Raw genomic sequence first — 19,435 nt, forward strand, 5'->3', positions numbered from 1 at the left:
GATTCTATTATTTTATTTAAAAAATTCAAGATTGGTGAGAGGGATGAGGTCCAATGCATGTCACAAATTGAATTTTTCAAGATTTTATTATTTTCTTAAATATTAATATAAGCTTATAAATAGACATGGACTATAGCAAGCGTCACACCACCACCGTAACTTAGTTAAAGATGAATTCTAATAATAGAGGTCATTTTCCTTTTGTAAACTCCTCCTCTTCTTCTGAGTCATCTGATGAATTTGATGAGTGGTTAGGATATGAGAATGAAGCAATGGAGATTGAAGAACAAATTGCAATCAACATGATAGCAAGAAATAACTATGTAATTCACCAGCTCCTCCTCATCCAACAAAGCGATCAGGTAAGCTAAGTTATAATTATTATTATTTTTTCATTTTAACCCCATAGTATTTAAATTAGACAAGAAAGTCCTCAATCGAGTGAACAAAAAAACTCGTATCTTATAATAATAATCCCTTCTCTGTTGTCTTCTTGTGGTGAGAGAACTAGGAGGCAACAATGGCGGAATCTCCTGTGCAGATGAACCTGGTCCCGACCGAAGCTACTTCTGAAAGCTTCGCAGAGTATGGTCAAGTCATCGAAGCTTCCTCAGATGGTGATCTCTTTGGTCCTAACGATGCTCAGTTAGATCTCTCCAGAGGAACCCCACGGTACTCTCTCTCCGATCTCTATCGTATCAATCTGTGTTTGGTTATATTTGTATCAAATGGTTGTGTTGATTAATGATTAGTTCCAAATAAAGACAAGACTTAGCTAGTTAGCTGTCTAGTTTCAGTTTCAGTTTGTGTCTTTTTTGTTTTTATAATAAAGAGTTTATTGTACTCTCTTTAGTTTTTATATCATGCGGCTCGAAGGTCGAACCTTGGGCTTCTCAACGATCACGCACCACGCGAACGTGACACAGTGTCTGGGATCTATAGGAGGTCACGTTTGGTATCTCGGTGTAGCGAAGCCATCTCTTATTGAAGATGTTGATAGAGAAAGAGTTGGAGATAATGTAGAGTCAGGGTCCGATGGTCACTTGTACGCGCCTCCTACGGTTGAAGAGGTGCGCGTCTTCAGGTTTTCAGGACCGAAGTTTGTTAAACTGAACCGTGGTACGTGGCATGCTGGGCCGTTGTTCAGTGACAGCTCCATGGACTTCTACAACCTTGAGCTCAGCAACACAAATGTGAGTGAAGGTTTTTTTTTCTAGTGTTTTAAAAAGATGTGAATTTAAGTGATTTTGGTGTCTTGATATTGGTTGGTGTGTTGTGTCACAGGAGGTGGATCACACGACACATAGTTTCAAGAAGAAGAATGGGGTCATCTTCCGGTTTGAGGATAGCACATCATCATCCTAAAGTCAAAAATCCTATATGATGATCAGTGTGGTTCTGTTTTCATGTCTTTATAAGCAAATAAAATGAGAAACATTTTTCTTGTATTCAATGTGCCAAGTCTGTCTTTGTACAAACTATAAATCTGTTCATCTATTGACTCACTATCCGAAAAAAATCCCCAAACTAAAAACAATATTTTCAGAACCTAAAATCCCCAAAGATTCTACAGAGATGTGCCATAACAACATAAAGTCTGAAGCAACAAGAACTCTTCAACCGAACCACCAGCTAGAGAGTGAGTTATATAGAGACCAATGCATCTCTAAATCAAATGCAGCAACCCCATGATTATGACAAATCCATATCACTTCCAACTCTTTTTCGGTAGAAAAGAAGATAGGCCGCTGAGCTTACGATCTCGGATTCGTGTACGGGTGAAACAAGACTGTCATCATAACAATACCACTCGTTGTCATCATCAATCATCTGCAAGAAACATATAATACATAGGTGTTAGATAAAAAAGGACTGATCATCAGGAAGCACAAAAAACAAATTAGATAGAAGTCAGCGACCTTAGCGTAGGCAGTGTAGTGGCCAAGACCAATCCCACCGTCATGGTTGCTCACTGCATACAGCTCATACAAGCATGACTCGCCTTTCTCCACGTACTTGCTCAAGTCTAGCTCGTCAACTGGGAAATCCACAAAGGTATCTATCTTCTTCACGAAGTATTTACTAGTCTTGAACCGTTTTAACTGGAACACGAGAATCTCCGGCAGCTTCCACAGGTCAAGCTTCTTGTTAGCTTGCCTCTGCTCTTTGCATTGCGGACAAAGCCTGTGAAAGAATGGTCAAAAACTTAAAAGGCCTTCAAAGGGGACGAGTGAGTGAGTGAGTGAGTGCAATTAGTTACCACATGTTATCCGGTCCTAGAGGCTCTTGTGCTAAATATTCATCCAAACAAGAAAGAAGAGAGATTGACCAAGTAGGTGTTGAAGGCAATGGTAAAGACAAGGACGTGAAGGGTTCATAGGTGTTTGCTGTTTCCCCACAAACTGGACAAACCAGACTTGACTTGCATTGACCCTGACAAGATATCTCAAACGGTCAGATGAACATCCAATGGGAGAAACGGTAAGAGGATACTACTTACTTGGAAGACGTTAACTATGTCAGACTCTTGATGCAGGCCAGTTAATAACGCAAGAAGCAGTTCCTGAAAGCAAAACATTATCATAAACAAAAGCATAAGCTCAATTATGCACATTGATAGAGGAAATATAACTAACATGAGAATCGTGTTGATAGTGACCAGTAAACTGTGGAGCAGCTTTATCCACTTTCGTCTTGAAAACGCGCGGCGCAACAGCATTAGTCCCTGAAGACCATAACTCCTTCAACAGCTCACCAAACGCCCTAGCAAGCTCGGCCTGATGAGTGTGATCTCGCAAGAAGTATTCATGTATGGGAGACGTGTGCGCCAAACACTGAATAGCGCTGTTCATGTAGCATGTGTTTCCCAAATTAACCAGTCCTGCAAGGCCTCGCTCCTCAACTTCAAGAAGAATCTGCCAGCAAAGTCATTTTAATAGAGAATATAGTGTGATTAATTCGTCAGGAAATCAAATTTGGCATGAGTGACTCTTTGTTTCTAGATAACTTACATCGCGGTTCATGAGAAGACCAGACTCTTCAAGGCTCTTGTTAGATAAAGGATCCAAGAGTTGGCCTTTACTCATATTGTAGTAATCCCTGATGCGAGCCTGCTTATATACAACACATAATCATCAATGTGAAGCAAAAAAAAACACAATCTCTAATCAAAGAACACAACATCACACACCTTTTCTTGAGAGACACCAGTCCTAGCACATACTTTCTGATAAAGCTCCCTTATAGAGGCCTAAAAACACCAACAACAAGTAAGGAAGTGGAGTCTTTTTTTTTTATAGTGACAAAAAAACCCAAATATACCTGTTTTGGCAACCGTATAAAAGTGACGTCATCATCTCTTGCATGGGACAATAAGAGGATGATAAAGGTTCTTGGTACTGGAGGACCTCCGTTATACCTGAAAGAACATTTGAATCAAAACAGGAGCAATGAGAGCAGAAGAAAGATAGCGGCGACTCTCACCATTCAACAAGAGTTTTCCAAACTTGTTGATTAACAAGAAGGTAGTTTTTCTCTTTAACCGCCAGCGATCTACCATCAGTTTCGATGATGTCACTGTTATCGATCGGTCCAGGCCTCGGAGCTGCTGCTGCTCCTCCTCCTCCCAGAGGCTCATCAACATACTTCTGCCAGCTTTTGTACCACCTGCACACGCAAACGTTAGAGTCACACCAAGAAGCGGAATCAAGATTTGGAAGTAACGACGACCTTTTGGAGACGGCGAAGTAGGAGTCTGTTTCGTTCGGGTTGGTAGCCAGCTCCGAGAGGATGCGTGCCTCTTCCGCGGGGAGACGAGAAGCGTTTTCAGCCGTGGGAGCTGGGGCATTAGGGATCGTCATCCTCGAAAGATGAGTTGTGAGAGAAGAAAGAAGGAGTCTTGAATTTTCATTTGTATTTATTTACGCGAGGGAAAGCAAATAAGAAGAAAATAGAGCGAAAACTCTTTTTTTTTTTTTTTTAAGTTTTCCTCTAATTTCGTTTTATGTCTTTTTTTTTTGGGCTTATTAGCGAAATATCTATATTTGAGAGACAAATTAAGAAACTAACATTGATTTTGACATAATTTAATGTCAGACTTTTTGGTCTCAATCAAACCGGTTCTACCCCTTTACTTAACAGGTTGCCAGTTTCACTTCCAAATATAAGAGACGTGGTCTTTTTAGGGACACTTAATTATATGAAGCATATATGACAGCTGTATGCAACACACATGATGAAAAAGAAAATGTTCTATTTCATCTCACCAACATAGTAGAGTACTATAAACACAATTAGAATCATAACCAACCTCTAACCCCAACCAACCTCTAACCCTGAAATACTAGACCCTAAATCAACCCACCTCTAAATCATAAATACTAACCCCTAAACCCGAATTCATAAACCCAAACCCAATGTAAAATATCTTTTATAAATTAAAATACAAAATATTATATAATTAACTATTCTATTTCATCTCACCAGCATAGTATAATACTAAAACCATCAGAATCACAACCAACCTCCAACACTGAAATACTAAACCCTAAACTAATCCACCTTAAAGCCATAAATACTAAACCCTAAACCCGAATTCATAAACCCAAACCCAAATATAAAATATCTTTAATAAATTAAAATACAAAAATAGTAAAATTTAACTGTTCTATTTCATCTCACCAACATAGTATAGTACTATAACCATAATCAGAATCACAACCAACCTCCAACCTCAACCAACCTCCGACCCTGAAATACTAGACCCTGAACAAACCCACCTGGAAGCCCTAAATACTAAAGCCAAAACCTAAATTCATAAACCCAAACTCAAATGTAAAAGTAACTTAAATAAATCAAAATACGGAAATAATATATAATTAATTGTTCTATTTCATCTAACCAACGTCATATAATACATATTGCTCACATTTTGAAGTGTTTATGATTGCAGGGAAGGAGGTAATGCTTACACCAAATTCAAATTGACGCATATGGAATGTGATTTCATTCTTCCAGTGTAAGCAACAAAAAGGAAGAAGATACATAGAGTTGGAGTCATTACATAAAACATTACTACAACACGGAGGTAGTTTAGATGGTAGTATCTAAAAACAAGAAGCAAAGCTAGAACATTAAAACTATGCTTAGAAACCATAAACCCATGTCTACACGTCCTGGGTGAGTGCTCCGGCTTGACACAGTGCCAGTGTTTCAAGCAAGTAGTTCTCCGCAGCTACACAAACATTTTCTTCAGTGAAAGCCACACACTTCAATTCCATCCCAACAGCGTGCATTTATAACATAATAAGTGTCACTACAGCGGAGCAACCTATACAAAGCCAAAGTCGCTTAGTTCTATAAAAACATTTATTCTAAACTAAATGTATTTGTCTTGGAATCACAAAGAGAATATCACATGAGCGAAATACAGTCGATACATAGCACAAGATAAACATTTCTATTTATATGGAATAGTAAATCTATATATGACATGGTACACATGGTTACATAGAATGGAATTGTTATACATTTCCATTTGCAAGGAGTGAACTACACTCGATACATAAAACAAGATAATTATTTATATTTGATATAATATTGTATATATACGTATAACTTGGAACACAAAAGTACATTGAATGGAATATAAATTCTAAATACCTTATGATTGTTTCTACATCATAAAGATGTGCAAAACGGAAGGGTACGTGAATGATTAACAATTTAAGCTATTCCATGTCACATAGCATAGACCGATCAAATAGCTCTACATATGCTATCTTTGTTTCGATTCCAAACAAAATTACCATAGATTTCGATGTAAACAGATGAGTAAGACAAATCGGTAAAAGTTCAGCCCTAAATCGATTCGGTGACCTTTGTCTACTAGATCCGACATGCAACCCAAACAGGGAAAAAGAGCATCGCAAGAATAGAATCTAAAACACATACCCTAGAACTTACAGTATTGCAATAGATCTGAGACAAAGCGCCGATGTGAATGGAAAAATGGTCAGTGTGCTCCTTCTCCCCGATTGGACTGTCACGACGTCTTCTCGCAATAGATTCCCAAAGTGGAGACGATTCCCTTTGCAACACAATTAGAGAAAGAAATAAACTCAGAGAACACAGACGGTGGCGATGGGGAGGAGGGAAACATGGTTGGAAGAGGTGGAGAAAATCATGAATCAATTTCTCAAAAATTACCAAATAAAGGTAAAAGGAAAGATGTGAATATGATTACGCCACAAGTAATTTGAAACAGCTAATAACTAGGATTTTTTATTTTTATTTTCTTCAGGTTTCACCGGTAGAATGAAAGGGTATTTTGGCAATATTATAAAAAAGACAGATGGTGTATCGATATATTAGAGAAATTGGTTAGAAGGTGAATTATGGTTTTTTTCAGCGTCATACAGCCAAATTTCCCTTTTTTTTTTGCCATTAAATTCCCTTAAAGTCAGACATAGAGCCTGTTTATTTCTCCATCGGGATGAAGATGATAGTATTAAGGGATATGTATCCCACATTGGAAAATCAATGGGACATTAAGTAATATATAAAGGGTTATAGCCAATCCACTAATTGCCAATTAGTTTTGAGTTGGAAGCCCATAATAAACCCGAATCTAACAGATAGTTTTGTTTATTTAGACACTAAAAGTATAATTCATTCAGATGGATCATCCGAATGACTTTTGGAAATTTAGGCTTAATTTTAAAGTCCATTCAGCTGAACCAATTTGGATATCAAAATGGTTCATTCAGAATGGTATAATATCTATTATGCCCCTAATGTAATTCACAAATTACAAACCTAAACATAATATCATTTTTGTCACAAACAAAAACTGACAAAACTACAAATACTTTTTCCCGTGCTAAAAACTACAAACATAATCCATCAGATAATCCATCTTCCAGAGATGACTGATCAATGAGGATTCCGAAAATAAAAGAAGAACAAGTCTTGATTTGTATTTACGCGAGAGAAAGAAAGAGAGAAAACAAGTTAAAAAAAAAAATTACACAAAAAAAAAAGAACTTTTGAATTTTCAATCATCCTTTTCTTTTAAGTTTTCCCTCTAATTTCGTTTTATGTCTTTTCTTTGCCATTAAATTTCCTATAAATATTTTTTTTGGTCAACATAATATTTAGGGAAAATTTGGAAAAATACATTTGTATGAGATTTTATTTTGAAAATTACACTATTATTTAATTTTTTTGAAAACTACACTTTTATTTACATGAAATGATAAAATTATCCAACAAAATATTAAAGCTACTGTAATATATTTTGTCAACATTATTATTTAAATATTCAAATTTAACAAACTCAACAAGATTCGATTTTGTTTTTTAAACAATATATCAATACACATATCTTATAAAATATTTTTTTGTAGATTTTTTTTTTAAACAAAGCATTCTTGTTTTATCTTGTCGTTCTTCTCCTTCTTTATTTTTCATATCTTCTTCTCCTTCTTCTTATATTTTCCTCTAGTTCTCCATTTTGTGTCATTCACGAGTCTTTTATTTCTTCACTATGTCCTTAGGTGTAGTTCATTTTTGTATTTTCTCGTTTTCTAATCTCGACTTCAACAATTACATAAATATAGACCTCAATCCTGATTTTTTTTTTTAATATATTTATTCATATATAATCAACTCAAAAGAGCACCGGAACAGAACCTCCGGCTGGTTTTCGAAGAAACAGTGGATTACACAAATAGATTAGGCTTATCACTAAGACCATGGAGAAAAAAGCCAAACATACAGCGGATGGGAAAAAATCTAAGTCTCAAGGGTTCTTATAGGATCCCTATCATTGCCATAGATCCGCGGCCAACGACGCCAACTTAACCGAAATCAAGCCGACCACTGTAAATCCACTTCCTCTCAAAATAATCGCCGACACACAGATGAGAGTTCCACGTAACGCTTCTGTCTTCGAACCGTCTAGTATAGACACTGTTGATCAAGTCCAACCGTAATGTTAAGGGGAACTGCCATCCTCAACTAGTCGATCTTATTCGCCAGAACTATAGCTAGAGATTGGCGCAGCCTACCAAACCACACCTCAGCGCCACGGAGAATCGAGAAAGTCACCTCCGAACCACCAACTAGAAGCCTCTTCGTAGACAATGAAGCACAATACCCGAAAAATCTAAAGAAGAGAAAACAATACCTAACAAAAGTGGGTTGAAAGACCGCTGCACCACCACGCGATACCGGTCCGAACCTGCAAACGAGCCGAGAGAAACACAACCACTAGAAACTTGTAGAGACTCTAGTGCTGGGAAGTTGCGCTCAACCCATGGAGACCACCAAGATCCACACGCTTCCAATGACCAATAGGAGAGAGGGAACTCACCATGGACAGCTCCTGAGAACCAGAAAACTGTCGGACTCGAGAGGAGCCATCCCTAAACGCCGAGATCTGAAACGCAGAGATGACGCCAAAAACAGGACACCGGAGACTCATCGACGGGTCTTCGCGACAGACACGCCATGAGAGGAACACGGGGGAGCCGTGACCGGAGCAGAACAAGGAGGAAGCAATAAAACCACGACAGAGACGAAGCCATAGACGACTCAGAACCCACAACGCCGTTGAAGATTCACACGCGCCAAATTCAGAACTGAGGACCCAACACACGAAGAGACCCAAGCACTGGACACACCCATGTGGATGAACCACACAGAAACCTCCTGGGAGACAGCGACGTAAGTCACCTCCGACGAGACTCCAAGCGGAAGTGAATGTCACGCGCCACCACCCCTCTCTGCCAACGAGACGAAAAACAATAGACGCAGCTGAAGAACGGATCTGTGGCAGAGGAGACGCCACACGCTGTCACGCGCTGTCAATCGCAGAAGCTCGGCGGAGATCTAAGGAGAAAACGAATCCGACGAGCTTCAACCCCAAAAGCCGACTAACCTCTCTAGACCAGAAGACTCGCCTCACCTGTACTCCAGAAGCTCTCACCTTTCACACCGGTTTCCCTCATGAGCAGGACGACGGAGGAGGCACGAGAGGTCACCAGAGTACGCGGCATGTCGGCGAGGACTGAAAGAGAGAGAGCTAGCAAATCGAAAACCAAGAATAAAGGGGAGAGACGCCTCCGACACCGGCGCGAGAGGCCGACGCCGGAGCTAACCAAGGCAGCGACAAGATCGAGAGTTAGAGAGAGAGGGAGAGAGTTTCGAGAGTTGTTATTTAGTTCAATCCTGAATTTAACATAATGCAATATTCGTATATGTTCTGCCCAGAATTCGGACCTTCTTTTCCCATGGGACACCCTGGCATTTTAACGTTCTTCAAAAAGCAGACCTTAGAACTAGAACTAGTACCTTGTACAAGCCAATTATCCCGTCCAAGAAAACTAGTAACGATATACCATCAACCAGCTTTTGGTTTGTTAATAACTTAATGAACTATTTCACCAGCATAATCATGCAGAGTCTCTGGACTTTGTGTCACATAAGGTAGCTTTCATTAGAATCTACTTTCAGATTGGATGCAATTATAATTTGTTCAGTCATTCCATCTACATATAAAATATTTTACTCAGTGTGCAGTCCTAAGTGTTAACAAACAACTGGTATTGCCTAAACTTCTTAGCTTATGGAACAAGAAGGAGCTCTATTTTATTCGCAGGGGAGCTCTATTGATGTGATGATGCCTATGAGTCAAAGAAAAAAAAAGGACTAGAAAGATTCATGTTGAAACTTGTAACAGAACATCTTTTGAGCTATTCATGGACTTATTTTAAAATATATATCAAGCTTTACCAGACAAAATTTTCAATACGTAATTCATGAGATTTAGTGAAGAACGCGACATAAATTTCTTATAAATTTCTTATTTTATGTACATTCCTATGTATGAAGTACAATAATTTTCGTCAATGGAACATAACTGAAGCAAAATTGTATACTACGCATCTAATCTATGTAATTCACACAGTATTGACATGTGTAGGTTTTGTTTTTTTAACTTATATGATCTATGGCTTTGTGATTCACTAGGTTGTATTTTGCTTTAAAAAAACTCTAAAACAAAAGCGTAAAATAAATTTAGTTTTATCTTTTATCATTTTAAATTAAAAGGGGATACAAGTGTCTTTTTATATATAAGAAAGTGTAGTTTTCAAAAATTATTAAACAAAGTGTATTTTTCAAATTTAAAAACACAAATAGGATATTTTTCAAATTATCCCTAATATTTAAAGGGAAAATGAAGTGTTCAGTTCAGAAAAACACTAGTCTTTCTAAATCAATGCTAGATTTACTGAAGCGTAGCCTAAACCAAGAAAGAAGATACAAAATGTAGTAAGAATCGGTAGTCACTAGTTTAGAGTTTATAGTCTTTTTCTTTTTTAAGCAAACAGAATGAGAAACGTTTTCTTGTATTCAATGTGCTAACACTGTCTTTGTACAAACTGTAACTCTCCTCTATAAATCTGTTCATCTATTGACTCACTAAAAACAATATTTCAGAACCTAAAATCCCCACAGATTCTACAGAGATGTGCCATAACACCATAAAGTCTGAAGCAAGAAGAACTCTTCAACCGAACCACCAGCTTGAATTACGTACAACAATAGAGAGTGAGTTATATAGAGACCAATGCATCTCTAAATCAAATGCAGCAACCCCATGATTATGACAAATCCATATCACTTCCAACTCTTTTTCGGTAGAAAAGAAGATAGGCCGCTGAGCTTACGATCTCGGATTCGTGTACGGGTGAAACAAGACTGTCATCATAACAGTACCACTCGTTGTCATCATCAATCATCTGCAAGAAACATATAATACATAGGTGTTAGATAAAAAAGGACTGATCATCAGGAAGCACAAAAAACAAATTAGATAGTTGAGAGACCTTAGCGTAGGCAGTGTAGTGGCCAAGACCAATCCCACCGTCATGGTTGCACACTGCATACAGCTCATACAAGCATGACTCGCCTTTGTCCACGTACTTGCTCAAGTCTAGCTCGTCAACTGGGAAATCCACAAAGGTATCTATCTTCTTCACGAAGTATTTGCTAGTCTTGAACCGTTTTAACTGGAACACGAGAATCTCCGGCAGCTTCCACAGGTCAAGCTTCTTGTTTGCTTGCCTCTGCTCTTTGCATTGCGGACAAAGCCTGTGAAAGAATGGTCAAAAACTTAAAAGGCCTTCAAAGGGGACGAGTGAGTGAGTGAGTGAGTGCAATTAGTTACCACATGTTATCCGGTCCTAGAGGCTCTTGTGCTAAATATTCATCCAAACAAGAAAGCAGAGAGATTGACCAAGTAGGTGTTGAAGGCAATGGTAAAGACAAGGACGTGAAGGGTTCATAGGTGTTTGCTGTTTCCCCACAAACTGGACAAACCAGACTTGACTTGCATTGACCCTGACAAGATATCTCAAACGGTCAGATGAAAATAACTAGAACAGAATCTTCTTCCAGTAAGAGGATACTACTTACTTGGAAGACGTTGACTATGTCAGACTCTTGATGCAGTCCAGTTAACAAGGCAAGAAGCAGTTCCTGAAGCAAAACATTATCATAAACACACAGGGACCAGAAGCATTTTCTCAATTATGCACATTTGATAGAGGGAAAGAAACTAACATGAGAATCGTGTTGATAGTGACCAGTAAACTGTGGAGCAGCTTTATCCACTTTCGTCTTGAAAACGCTCGGCACAACATAATTAGTCCCTGAAGACCATAACTCCGTCAACAGCTTACCAAACGCCTTAGCAAGCTCGCCCTGATGAGTGTAATTTCGCAAGAAGTATTCAGCTATGGGAGGCGTGTGCGCCAAACACTGAACAGCGCTGTTCATATAGCAGGTGTTTCCCAGATTAACCAGTCCTGCTAGACCTCGCTCATCAACTTCAAGAAGAATCTGCCAGCAAAAGTCATTCAAGAGAAATCAAATTTAGGCATGAGTGAGAGAGACTCTTTTGTGTCTAGATTACACTTACATCTTGGTTTGTGACAAGACCAGACTCTTCAAGGCTCTTGTTAGATAAAGGATCCAAGAATTGGCCTTTCCTCATATCGTAGTAATCCCTGATGTGAGCCTGCTTATATATACACACAATCATCAATATGAAGTGATGACAAGACTTCAATCAAAAGAACACAACACAACACAACACACACCTTTTCTAGAGAGACTACTGTCTTAGCACAAACCATATCATAAAGCTCCCTTATAGAGGCCTCTTTTGGCAACCGTATATCACTAACTTCATTATGATCATCACCATCGTTATCTCTTGAATCTGACAGGTAAAGGTAGATGAAGGTTCTTGGTATTGGAGGACCTCCGCTATACCATTCAAGAAGAGTATTCCAAACTAGTTGAGTAACAAGAACGTAAGCTTTCTCTTTAGCCAGCGATGGTCTACCAAGATATGGATCGGTTTCGATGATGTCACTGTTATCGATCGGTCCAGGCCTCGGAGCTCCTCCTCCCAGAGGCGTATTAACGTACCTCCGCCAGCTTGCGTACCACCTGCAAATGCACAACGTTGAGTCAAACAAGAGTGTTGTTGTTTCTAAGCGGGAATCAAGATTTGGAAGTAAGGAAGACATTTTGGAGACGGCGAAGAAGGAGTCTGGTTCGTTAGAGTTGGTAGCCAGCTCCGAGACGATGCGTTGCTCTTCATGGGGGAGACGAGAAGCGTTTTCATTTGTAGGAGGGATCGTCATCTTCGAAAGATGAGTTGTGAGGATCCGAGTATGTTACACCAGAGAAGAAAGAAGAAGTCTTGATTTTTTTTCAGAAGAAGAAGAAGAAAAGGATTTTCATTTGTATTTATATTTACGCGCGAGAGAGAGAGAAATACGAAGAAAGTAGAGCGAAAACTCTTGAATTTTCGTTTTTAATTTCTTATAAATATCTTTTAGTCAAGACATAATCCATAATCCATCAAAAAAGCCCGTAAAGGACAGTTTCTAAACTCGAATTCGTTCATAGGCCCAACTCTAGTCAAAAACTAAGAGTAGAAATTTTATTTAAAAATTTAAAAAAACTAAATTATTCTTAATGAATAATACATTTAATCATATAGATAAATATTTTAACTTAATATTTTATCATGTAAAACTTCATTTTTCTAAATCCAAAATTATGTATTCTAAATCTTAATCTTTTGACCCTTAATTACTATTCCAAAAAAAATTAAACTATAATTCTTAATCAATTAATCATACAGACATATATGTATGTATTTAATTTTTTTTAATAAAGGCTATTTTATTAATTTTCGTGTGCTATTTTTATTCGAAACCAATTTAAATAGATTTATAGATTACATTCGATATAAATTCAGATACTAGGCTTGATTTCTTCAAATTCTTGAACTTGCATTTCAAATCTAAAAAAAAATCTCTTGATTTAGTTTTTTTAAAGGAAAGAATATCTTGAATATTCCATTGGTGAATAAAAAAAAAACGAAGTTAGGTGTTTCTAGACTAGTGCTAGGTGTATTTTACTTAGTTAATTAAGATTAAAAAAGAATATTCGGATGTACTACTGACAGATGATAGCTGTTAGATACGCTACACGTATAAAACTAAAATAGGCAAGGGACACGACACCGATGGTCCGATCTCAAACCTGTGGTGACGTCTGAATCTCTCCCGGTACGTTACGTTCACTCTCTCTATTCCTCTATCCCCCACACTCTCTTCTTCATCTCCTTCTCCCTCTGAATCTCACGTAACATTGTGTAGAATCTCAAGTAATCATGGAGAGGCTAACATCTCCTGCTCGTCTCATGATAGTCTCGGATCTTGATCACACCATGGTAAAAAAAAAAGGCACCATCTTTACAATAAAGGTTCTGTCTTTATTGATGGGTCATGTCCGTCTTGCTCCAGGTTGATCATCACGATCCTGAGAACCTCTCTCTGCTCAGATTCAACTCGCTATGGGAACACGCTTATCGCCACGACTCTCTTCTCGTCTTTTCAACGGGGAGATCACCGACTCTGTACAAAGAACTCAGAAAGGAGAAGCCTTTACTGACCCCTGACGTTACCATCATGTCTGTAGGGACTGAGATTACTTATGGTAACTCCATGGTTCCTGATCATGGTTGGGTTGATGCCTTGAATCATAAATGGGACTTGGGGGTTGTTAAAGAAGAGACCGGCAAGTTCTCTGAGTTAACTCTTCAGGTACTTTAAGAAAGAAAAAAAGTTTGTATGTTGCAATCTACTTGTTAGTGGGACAATGACAAGAGTGTGGTTTGGTTACTGTAGGCAGAGACTGAGCAGAGGCCACACAAGGTTAGCTTTTACGTTGACAAGAGTAAGGCTCAGGAAGTGGCCAAGGAGCTGTCACAGCGGTTGGAGAAACGTGGGGTAAGATTTGCTTTCATAATGCGTTAGTAGTAGCAATTGAATTTACCTTTCTTCTTAGCTCTGGGCATTTGGTCCGGGTTTGGTTTTGGAGGTTCTAGAGGTTTAGGATCCAAAAGGATATTTAGAAAATTTGGTTCAGTTTTGATTTGGTTATTTTGGTTTTCGGTTCGGGTAACAAAGTTGGAAACCTGCTAAAGTAATTTTGGATCCTATTGGTTCCGGTTTGTTTCGGTTTTTCGGTTAATTCGGATTAAAAAGTCATATAGTTCAGGTTCTCCGGATTAAAAATCAGATTTTTCTGGCTTTCTGATAAAATTTTGGATATTTCGGATAATTTTAAATATTTCGGATAAAAAATGTTCTGATAATTCGTTTTTTTTTTTAACTTTTATAAATAATTTTTTGAATTATTTGATTATTGTAAAACTAAATATATTTAATATTTATAAATATATGAACTATATTATAGAAATTTAGATATGTATTGGGTTCGGTTCCGGACAATGTTCCCATGTCTAGTTTGAGATGATTGTGTGTGTGTTTTTGTTTCAGTTGGATGTCAAAATAATCTACAGCGGTGGAATGGATTTAGACATCTTACCACAAGGTGCTGGAAAGGGACAAGCCCTTGCATACCTCCTCAAGAAGCTCAAGAGTGAAGGAAAGCTCCCTGTCAACACTCTTGCCTGTGGAGACTCCGGGAACGATGCCGAACTCTTCAGCATTCCCGATGTCTACGGCGTCATGGTAAGCAATGCTCAAGAAGAGCTCTTGAAGTGGCACGCTGAGAACGCCAAAGACAATCCAAAGGTGATCCATGCCAAGGAGAGGTGTGCAGGTGGGATCATACAAGCCATTGGCGAGTTCAAGCTTGGTCCAAACCTTTCTCCGAGAGATGTCTCTGATTTCTTGGAGTGCAAGGTGGAGAATGTGAACCCTGGTCATGAGGTTGTGAAGTTTTTCTTGTTTTATGAGAGGTGGAGACGCGGTGAGGTTGAGAACTCGGAGGCGTATGCGGCGAGCCTCAAAGCTTCTTGTGTGAGTGTGTTAAACAGAGTTTTTGATAATGTGATTTGCAGTGTGATAAGTAGAGATTGGTTGCCTTTTGTTTTCAGCAACCTGGTGGTGTGTTTGTGCATCCGTCAGGTGCTGAGAAGTCTCTGATAGATACTATTGGTGAGCTAAGGAAGCACCATGGAGACAAGCAAGGGAAGAAGTTTCGGGTTTGGGTTGATCAAGTCTTGGCTACAGAGACTGCTCCTGGGACATGGATGGTAAAGCTTGATAAGTGGGAGCAGAGTGGTAAGGCCTTATTACATCATCTATATAAGTCAAACCCCATGAGAATCTAACTCAAACTATTTTGCAGGTGATGAACGCATAGGCTGCACAACAACTGTAAAATTCACCGCAAAGGTATGAGGTTGTGTAATAAGAGCAGCTTCTGGAGTTTTGTTGATGATTGTATGTATTGTGGAATGTGCAGGAAGGGGAAGGGTTGGTGTGGGAACATGTAGAGCAAACATGGTCGGAGGAATCAAAGTTGAAGGATGATAGCAGCTGGATCATCTGAATCACCCAATCTCTCTCCACAGATTAAATTATATTTTCTTCTCTTATGAATCTCTGCCATAAACTATTAAAACTTTGGCTTTAACACACGAGATCCAATAAAACTTTGCCTTGTTAAAACTTGGTTCTTAATACTCATCTACATGATACATCTATTATCTATATATCCAAGTAAACTGTTTTCTTAAACCCTTTAGGACGGTAATGGTTTCTGTTTCTTTTCCCACAAGCAACGCTATCTTCTTTCCACTAACAGCACAAACGTTTTGAGCATATCTCACTTTATGAATAGATTAAAACAAAAATATTGGGGCCTAGAGATTTGTTTTATAGATAGGAAGAGTTCTATGAAGTTCAAAGAGTCCAACTAATCCTCTTGAAGTTAGGTTTATATCCCTGACTGGACTTGGAATCATATGACAATCCTCATAAAAGAAAAATATATATTCACATGATTGAAAGATATAGCTGAAGAAAACTCAGCTTAAGAGTTGATAAATGCGATATCAAATCTTTGTGGATTTGATCCTGTATTGCTAACAGTGCAATTTGTGTATCGGGTTAAAACATGAAGTATTTGGCGTCCTAAAGGTTCCTAATAAAATCCTTATTTTCACACATAATATACATTTTTGTGTTAATTTCACCAAATATTTAAAATGGTGGGTAGTGTTCGGATTGGTTTGTTTGATGGTGATAATTTATTCATAAAAAAATCATATTTCATTTAATCTCTAATCTTATCATTTAAATTTTGGGCTTACTAAAATTTTTTATTGAGCTATCAATAATTAGATTTAAACAATAGATGATCCATTGGATTTATGTATAAATTAGATATATATAATTTAATGTTGTAATACTATATCTCCCTATGTTAATTATTTTTATATTCGTCGATGTTAACTTTTAAAATTATAAAGATTTTTTTTTTTAAATCATATTATCTAACAATGATTAATCTTTACTGCGTTAAACCAATGAAAACAAATTTTAAACAATATAATTTATTTTAAAAATTAAACAAAAACTAAATGTTTGATTATTTACTCGATAGTATAAATCTATGAAGCGAAAATTTTAATTTTTTAAAAACTTTCTAAATTTGTGAAATGTTACAACATCTTTGAATATGACAATAAAAAATATTTTACTAATCCTTATATATATAGTTACGATTTTAATAATGAAATAATAATCCGAAAATATATATATATAGAAGAAGATACAAATACATATGAAAGTTTAAAATAATCTATTCAATGAAAAAAATATACCGTAAACTTATTATGTTTAAAAAAGTGATAGACACATATATATTATAATATATACCAATTTATAATTGAAAATAAAATTTTTATACAAAAATATTTGAAAACAAAAACTCGCGCGGTTGTGCGGATCGAGATCTAGTAGTACATTATTTTGAAGGAAAAATGATTATATGAATAGTGTTACATCATATTTGAAAAAAAAATGATTATTTTGATGCTACTGAATCTTTTTTTATATAAAATTTTGACAAAACTTTGTTTTATACATAAACAGAATTACTGTACAAAACATTATAAAACTTTTAATTTAATATGTATAATATGATTAAAATTTAAAACCTAATTATAAAGATTATAATTCAATGATGCACTATATAAAATAATTAGAAATGAATATATTAAAAAAAATTAAATAATTTTACTTTATTTTGAAAGAAAAAAATAAGTAAAACATTGGAGATAATCTAATACTACAAACTACCATGTAGTCTAACGAGACTGGCAAGTTCTCTGAGTTAACAAAGAACACAGAAAGGAGAAACCTTTGTTAACCCCTGATGTTACTATTATGTCTGTCAGGACAGATATTACTTATGGTAACTCCATGGCTCCTGATGGTTGAGTGGATACCTTGAGCAATAAATGGGACTTGGGAGTTGTCAAAAAATAGACTGGCAAGTTCTCTGAGTTAACTCTTCAGAAACTTCAACAAAAAAAGTCTAATATCTTGCAATCTACTTGTCAATGGTGCAATGACAAGAGTGTGGTTACTGTAGGCAGAGAGTGAGCAGAGGCCTCACAAGGTTAGCTTTTACGTTGACAAGAATAAGGCTCAAGAAGTGACCAAGGAGCTGTCACAGCGGTTGGAGAAACGTGGGGGTGAGATTTGCTTTGCTAATTCAATGTTCAAGAAATTACTAGACATTTATTAGACAATTTATAGGAAATTATTGATTGGAAGCATCTAGACCGATTTTTTTAAACTTCTAGCAGTTTTAGAAAAAGAATGTTTAAAAAAAAATCATTTCGTTTAGGTTCGATTTGCTTCACAGGCACAGCTTAGACTGGTCGATTTTTAGAACACTAATGCTAGGCCTGGGCGTCCGGGGTACCCGTTAGCATTCGGGTCGAATTTTTTAGATTTTCAAGTTTTCGGGTTTACGCTCATAAGTCCCATACTAAAATTTTATTAATACGGGTTGAGTTCGGATAATAACACTTCGGGTTCGGTTCAAAATTGTATTGCGTCTTAAAACCCATAAAATGATCATATATCGTACATATTCGGGTTATATCAGTTCGATTCAGATATAACCGAAGTAAAAAACAAAAAAAATTGAAGCAAAACATAAAGAAAAACATCTCAATTAAATAAAAATTAATCTATCACACATAAAATTGATAAAATAACAATAAAATGTTAAATCAAGCATAGAAATAAATATTATTTGTAAACAATATGTATTGCCTTATAGAGAGTAGACTTTTTATTTCAATGAGCGAATTATAAAATACTTATTTATAACTAATTGTGTACTTTTACCAAAAAAAAAACTAATTGTGTACTTAAATTATTTATTAAAATTTTAGTATTTATTATTATATATCATATTACCACAAATATTGACTTTAATAATTGAAATACTTATATATATTTCAAAATATTTATATTAACTATTAATTTCGGATTTTTCGGGTTACCCATTCGGATTCGGTTAATAAAACTTCGGGTTCGGATATTTTTTGTGCCATCCTACAAGACCCGTTTGGGTATTTTTACAGTTCGGGTCAAATAACGGGTTTTTCGGTTCGGGTTCAGTTTGGATTTCGGGTTCCGGATTTTATGCCCAGGCCTAACTAATGTTATAGTAGCAACTGAATTTAACATTCTTCTTGAGATGATTGTGTGTGGTGTTTGTTTCAGTTTAGCATTCATGATGTTTATGGCTCATGTTGAAAATGCGAAAGACAATCCTAAGGTGATCCATGCAAAGGAGAGGTGTGCAGGTGGGATTATACAAGCCATTGGTGAGTTCAAGCTTGGTCCAAACCTTTCTGTAAGAGATGTCTCTGACTTCCTGGCGTGTAAGGTGGAGAATGTGAACCCTGGTCATGAGGTTGTCAAAGGTGGAGACTACTCCTGGGACATGGATAGTAAAGCTTGATAAGTGGGAGCAGAGTGGTAAGGTGATGAGAATCTAACTCCACTTT

General features: G+C 36.9%; 4 protein-coding genes across 7 annotated transcripts; 2 read left to right on the plus strand and 2 right to left on the minus strand.

The window, feature by feature from the left end:
• The first annotated feature begins 137 nt into the window (after positions 1-137).
• Positions 138-10,485, plus strand: LOC103865485. Of its 2 annotated transcripts, XR_004457589.1 has the most exons (5): positions 138-362; positions 512-672; positions 854-1,193; positions 1,285-1,461; positions 10,429-10,485. XR_004457589.1 is itself a non-coding variant. In XM_009143275.3 (4 exons), exons 1-4 carry the CDS (start codon positions 171-173, stop codon positions 1,363-1,365), a joined length of 774 nt encoding a protein of 257 aa, XP_009141523.1. In that variant the 5' UTR covers positions 139-170; the 3' UTR covers positions 1,366-1,519. The 2 variants fall into 2 exon arrangements, 1 of the variants encoding a protein (XP_009141523.1); XM_009143275.3 differs by lacking the exon at positions 10,429-10,485 and having other exon boundaries at positions 139-362; positions 1,285-1,519.
• LOC103865976 (ubiquitin carboxyl-terminal hydrolase 10) lies at positions 1,215-10,395 on the minus strand. Its single transcript, XM_009143849.3, has 9 exons — positions 3,484-10,395; positions 3,322-3,418; positions 3,191-3,250; positions 3,012-3,110; positions 2,637-2,915; positions 2,501-2,563; positions 2,261-2,433; positions 1,920-2,184; positions 1,215-1,830 (listed from the first exon to the last, which is right to left on the minus strand). Exons 1-9 carry the CDS (start codon positions 3,858-3,860, stop codon positions 1,693-1,695), a joined length of 1,551 nt encoding a protein of 516 aa, XP_009142097.1. The 5' UTR covers positions 3,861-10,395; the 3' UTR covers positions 1,215-1,692.
• A 142-nt stretch (positions 10,486-10,627) lies between the features above and the next one.
• Positions 10,628-13,190, minus strand: LOC103865977 (ubiquitin carboxyl-terminal hydrolase 10). 2 transcript variants are annotated; one of them, XM_009143851.3, is made up of 8 exons: positions 12,601-13,190; positions 12,168-12,522; positions 11,987-12,085; positions 11,629-11,907; positions 11,482-11,544; positions 11,234-11,406; positions 10,893-11,157; positions 10,628-10,805 (listed from the first exon to the last, which is right to left on the minus strand). In XM_009143851.3, the coding sequence occupies exons 1-8, from the start codon at positions 12,717-12,719 to the stop codon at positions 10,668-10,670; spliced, it is 1,491 nt and encodes a 496-aa protein (XP_009142099.1). In that variant the 5' UTR covers positions 12,720-13,190; the 3' UTR covers positions 10,628-10,667. The 2 variants fall into 2 exon arrangements, with proteins under 2 accessions (XP_009142099.1, XP_033146290.1); XM_033290399.1 differs by having other exon boundaries at positions 12,168-13,190.
• A 237-nt stretch (positions 13,191-13,427) lies between these two features.
• Positions 13,428-16,179, plus strand: LOC103865486 (probable sucrose-phosphatase 2). 2 transcript variants are annotated; one of them, XM_009143276.3, is made up of 8 exons: positions 13,428-13,655; positions 13,746-13,819; positions 13,893-14,192; positions 14,277-14,378; positions 14,931-15,416; positions 15,494-15,680; positions 15,748-15,794; positions 15,865-16,153. In XM_009143276.3, the coding sequence occupies exons 2-8, from the start codon at positions 13,760-13,762 to the stop codon at positions 15,949-15,951; spliced, it is 1,269 nt and encodes a 422-aa protein (XP_009141524.1). In that variant the 5' UTR covers positions 13,428-13,655; positions 13,746-13,759; the 3' UTR covers positions 15,952-16,153. The 2 variants fall into 2 exon arrangements, with proteins under 2 accessions (XP_009141524.1, XP_033146300.1); XM_033290409.1 differs by having other exon boundaries at positions 13,589-13,656; positions 13,697-13,819; positions 15,865-16,179.
• Positions 16,180-19,435: the final 3,256 nt, after the last annotated feature.

Source organism: Brassica rapa, chromosome A04 (assembly GCF_000309985.2).
Source record: "Brassica rapa cultivar Chiifu-401-42 chromosome A04, CAAS_Brap_v3.01, whole genome shotgun sequence".
In the NCBI taxonomy this organism is placed as follows: domain Eukaryota; kingdom Viridiplantae; phylum Streptophyta; class Magnoliopsida; order Brassicales; family Brassicaceae; genus Brassica; species Brassica rapa.

Bases quoted from the DNA above. Each gene is read 5' to 3' on its own strand.
- LOC103865485 (XM_009143275.3), top strand. From the start codon at position 171: ATGAATTCTAATAATAGAGGTCATTTTCCTTTTGTAAACTCCTCCTCT. The intron at 673-853 runs GTACTCTCTCTC...TACTCTCTTTAG, and splicing joins CTCTCCAGAGGAACCCCACG to TTTTTATATCATGCGGCTCG. The intron at 1,194-1,284 runs GTGAGTGAAGGT...GTTGTGTCACAG, and splicing joins TTGAGCTCAGCAACACAAAT to GAGGTGGATCACACGACACA.
- LOC103865976 (XM_009143849.3), bottom strand. From the start codon at position 3,860: ATGACGATCCCTAATGCCCCAGCTCCCACGGCTGAAAACGCTTCTCGT. The intron at 3,251-3,321 runs GTATATTTGGGT...TGGTGTTTTTAG, and splicing joins TTATACGGTTGCCAAAACAG to GCCTCTATAAGGGAGCTTTA. The intron at 1,831-1,919 runs GTCGCTGACTTC...TGTTTCTTGCAG, and splicing joins ACTACACTGCCTACGCTAAG to ATGATTGATGATGACAACGA.
- LOC103865977 (XM_033290399.1), bottom strand. From the start codon at position 12,719: ATGACGATCCCTCCTACAAATGAAAACGCTTCTCGTCTCCCCCATGAA. The intron at 11,908-11,986 runs GTAAGTGTAATC...TTTTGCTGGCAG, and splicing joins GTCTTGTCACAAACCAAGAT to ATTCTTCTTGAAGTTGATGA. The intron at 10,806-10,892 runs GTCTCTCAACTA...TGTTTCTTGCAG, and splicing joins ACTACACTGCCTACGCTAAG to ATGATTGATGATGACAACGA.
- LOC103865486 (XM_009143276.3), top strand. From the start codon at position 13,760: ATGGAGAGGCTAACATCTCCTGCTCGTCTCATGATAGTCTCGGATCTT. The intron at 15,681-15,747 runs GTAAGGCCTTAT...ACTATTTTGCAG, and splicing joins TGATAAGTGGGAGCAGAGTG to GTGATGAACGCATAGGCTGC. The intron at 15,795-15,864 runs GTATGAGGTTGT...TGGAATGTGCAG, and splicing joins CTGTAAAATTCACCGCAAAG to GAAGGGGAAGGGTTGGTGTG.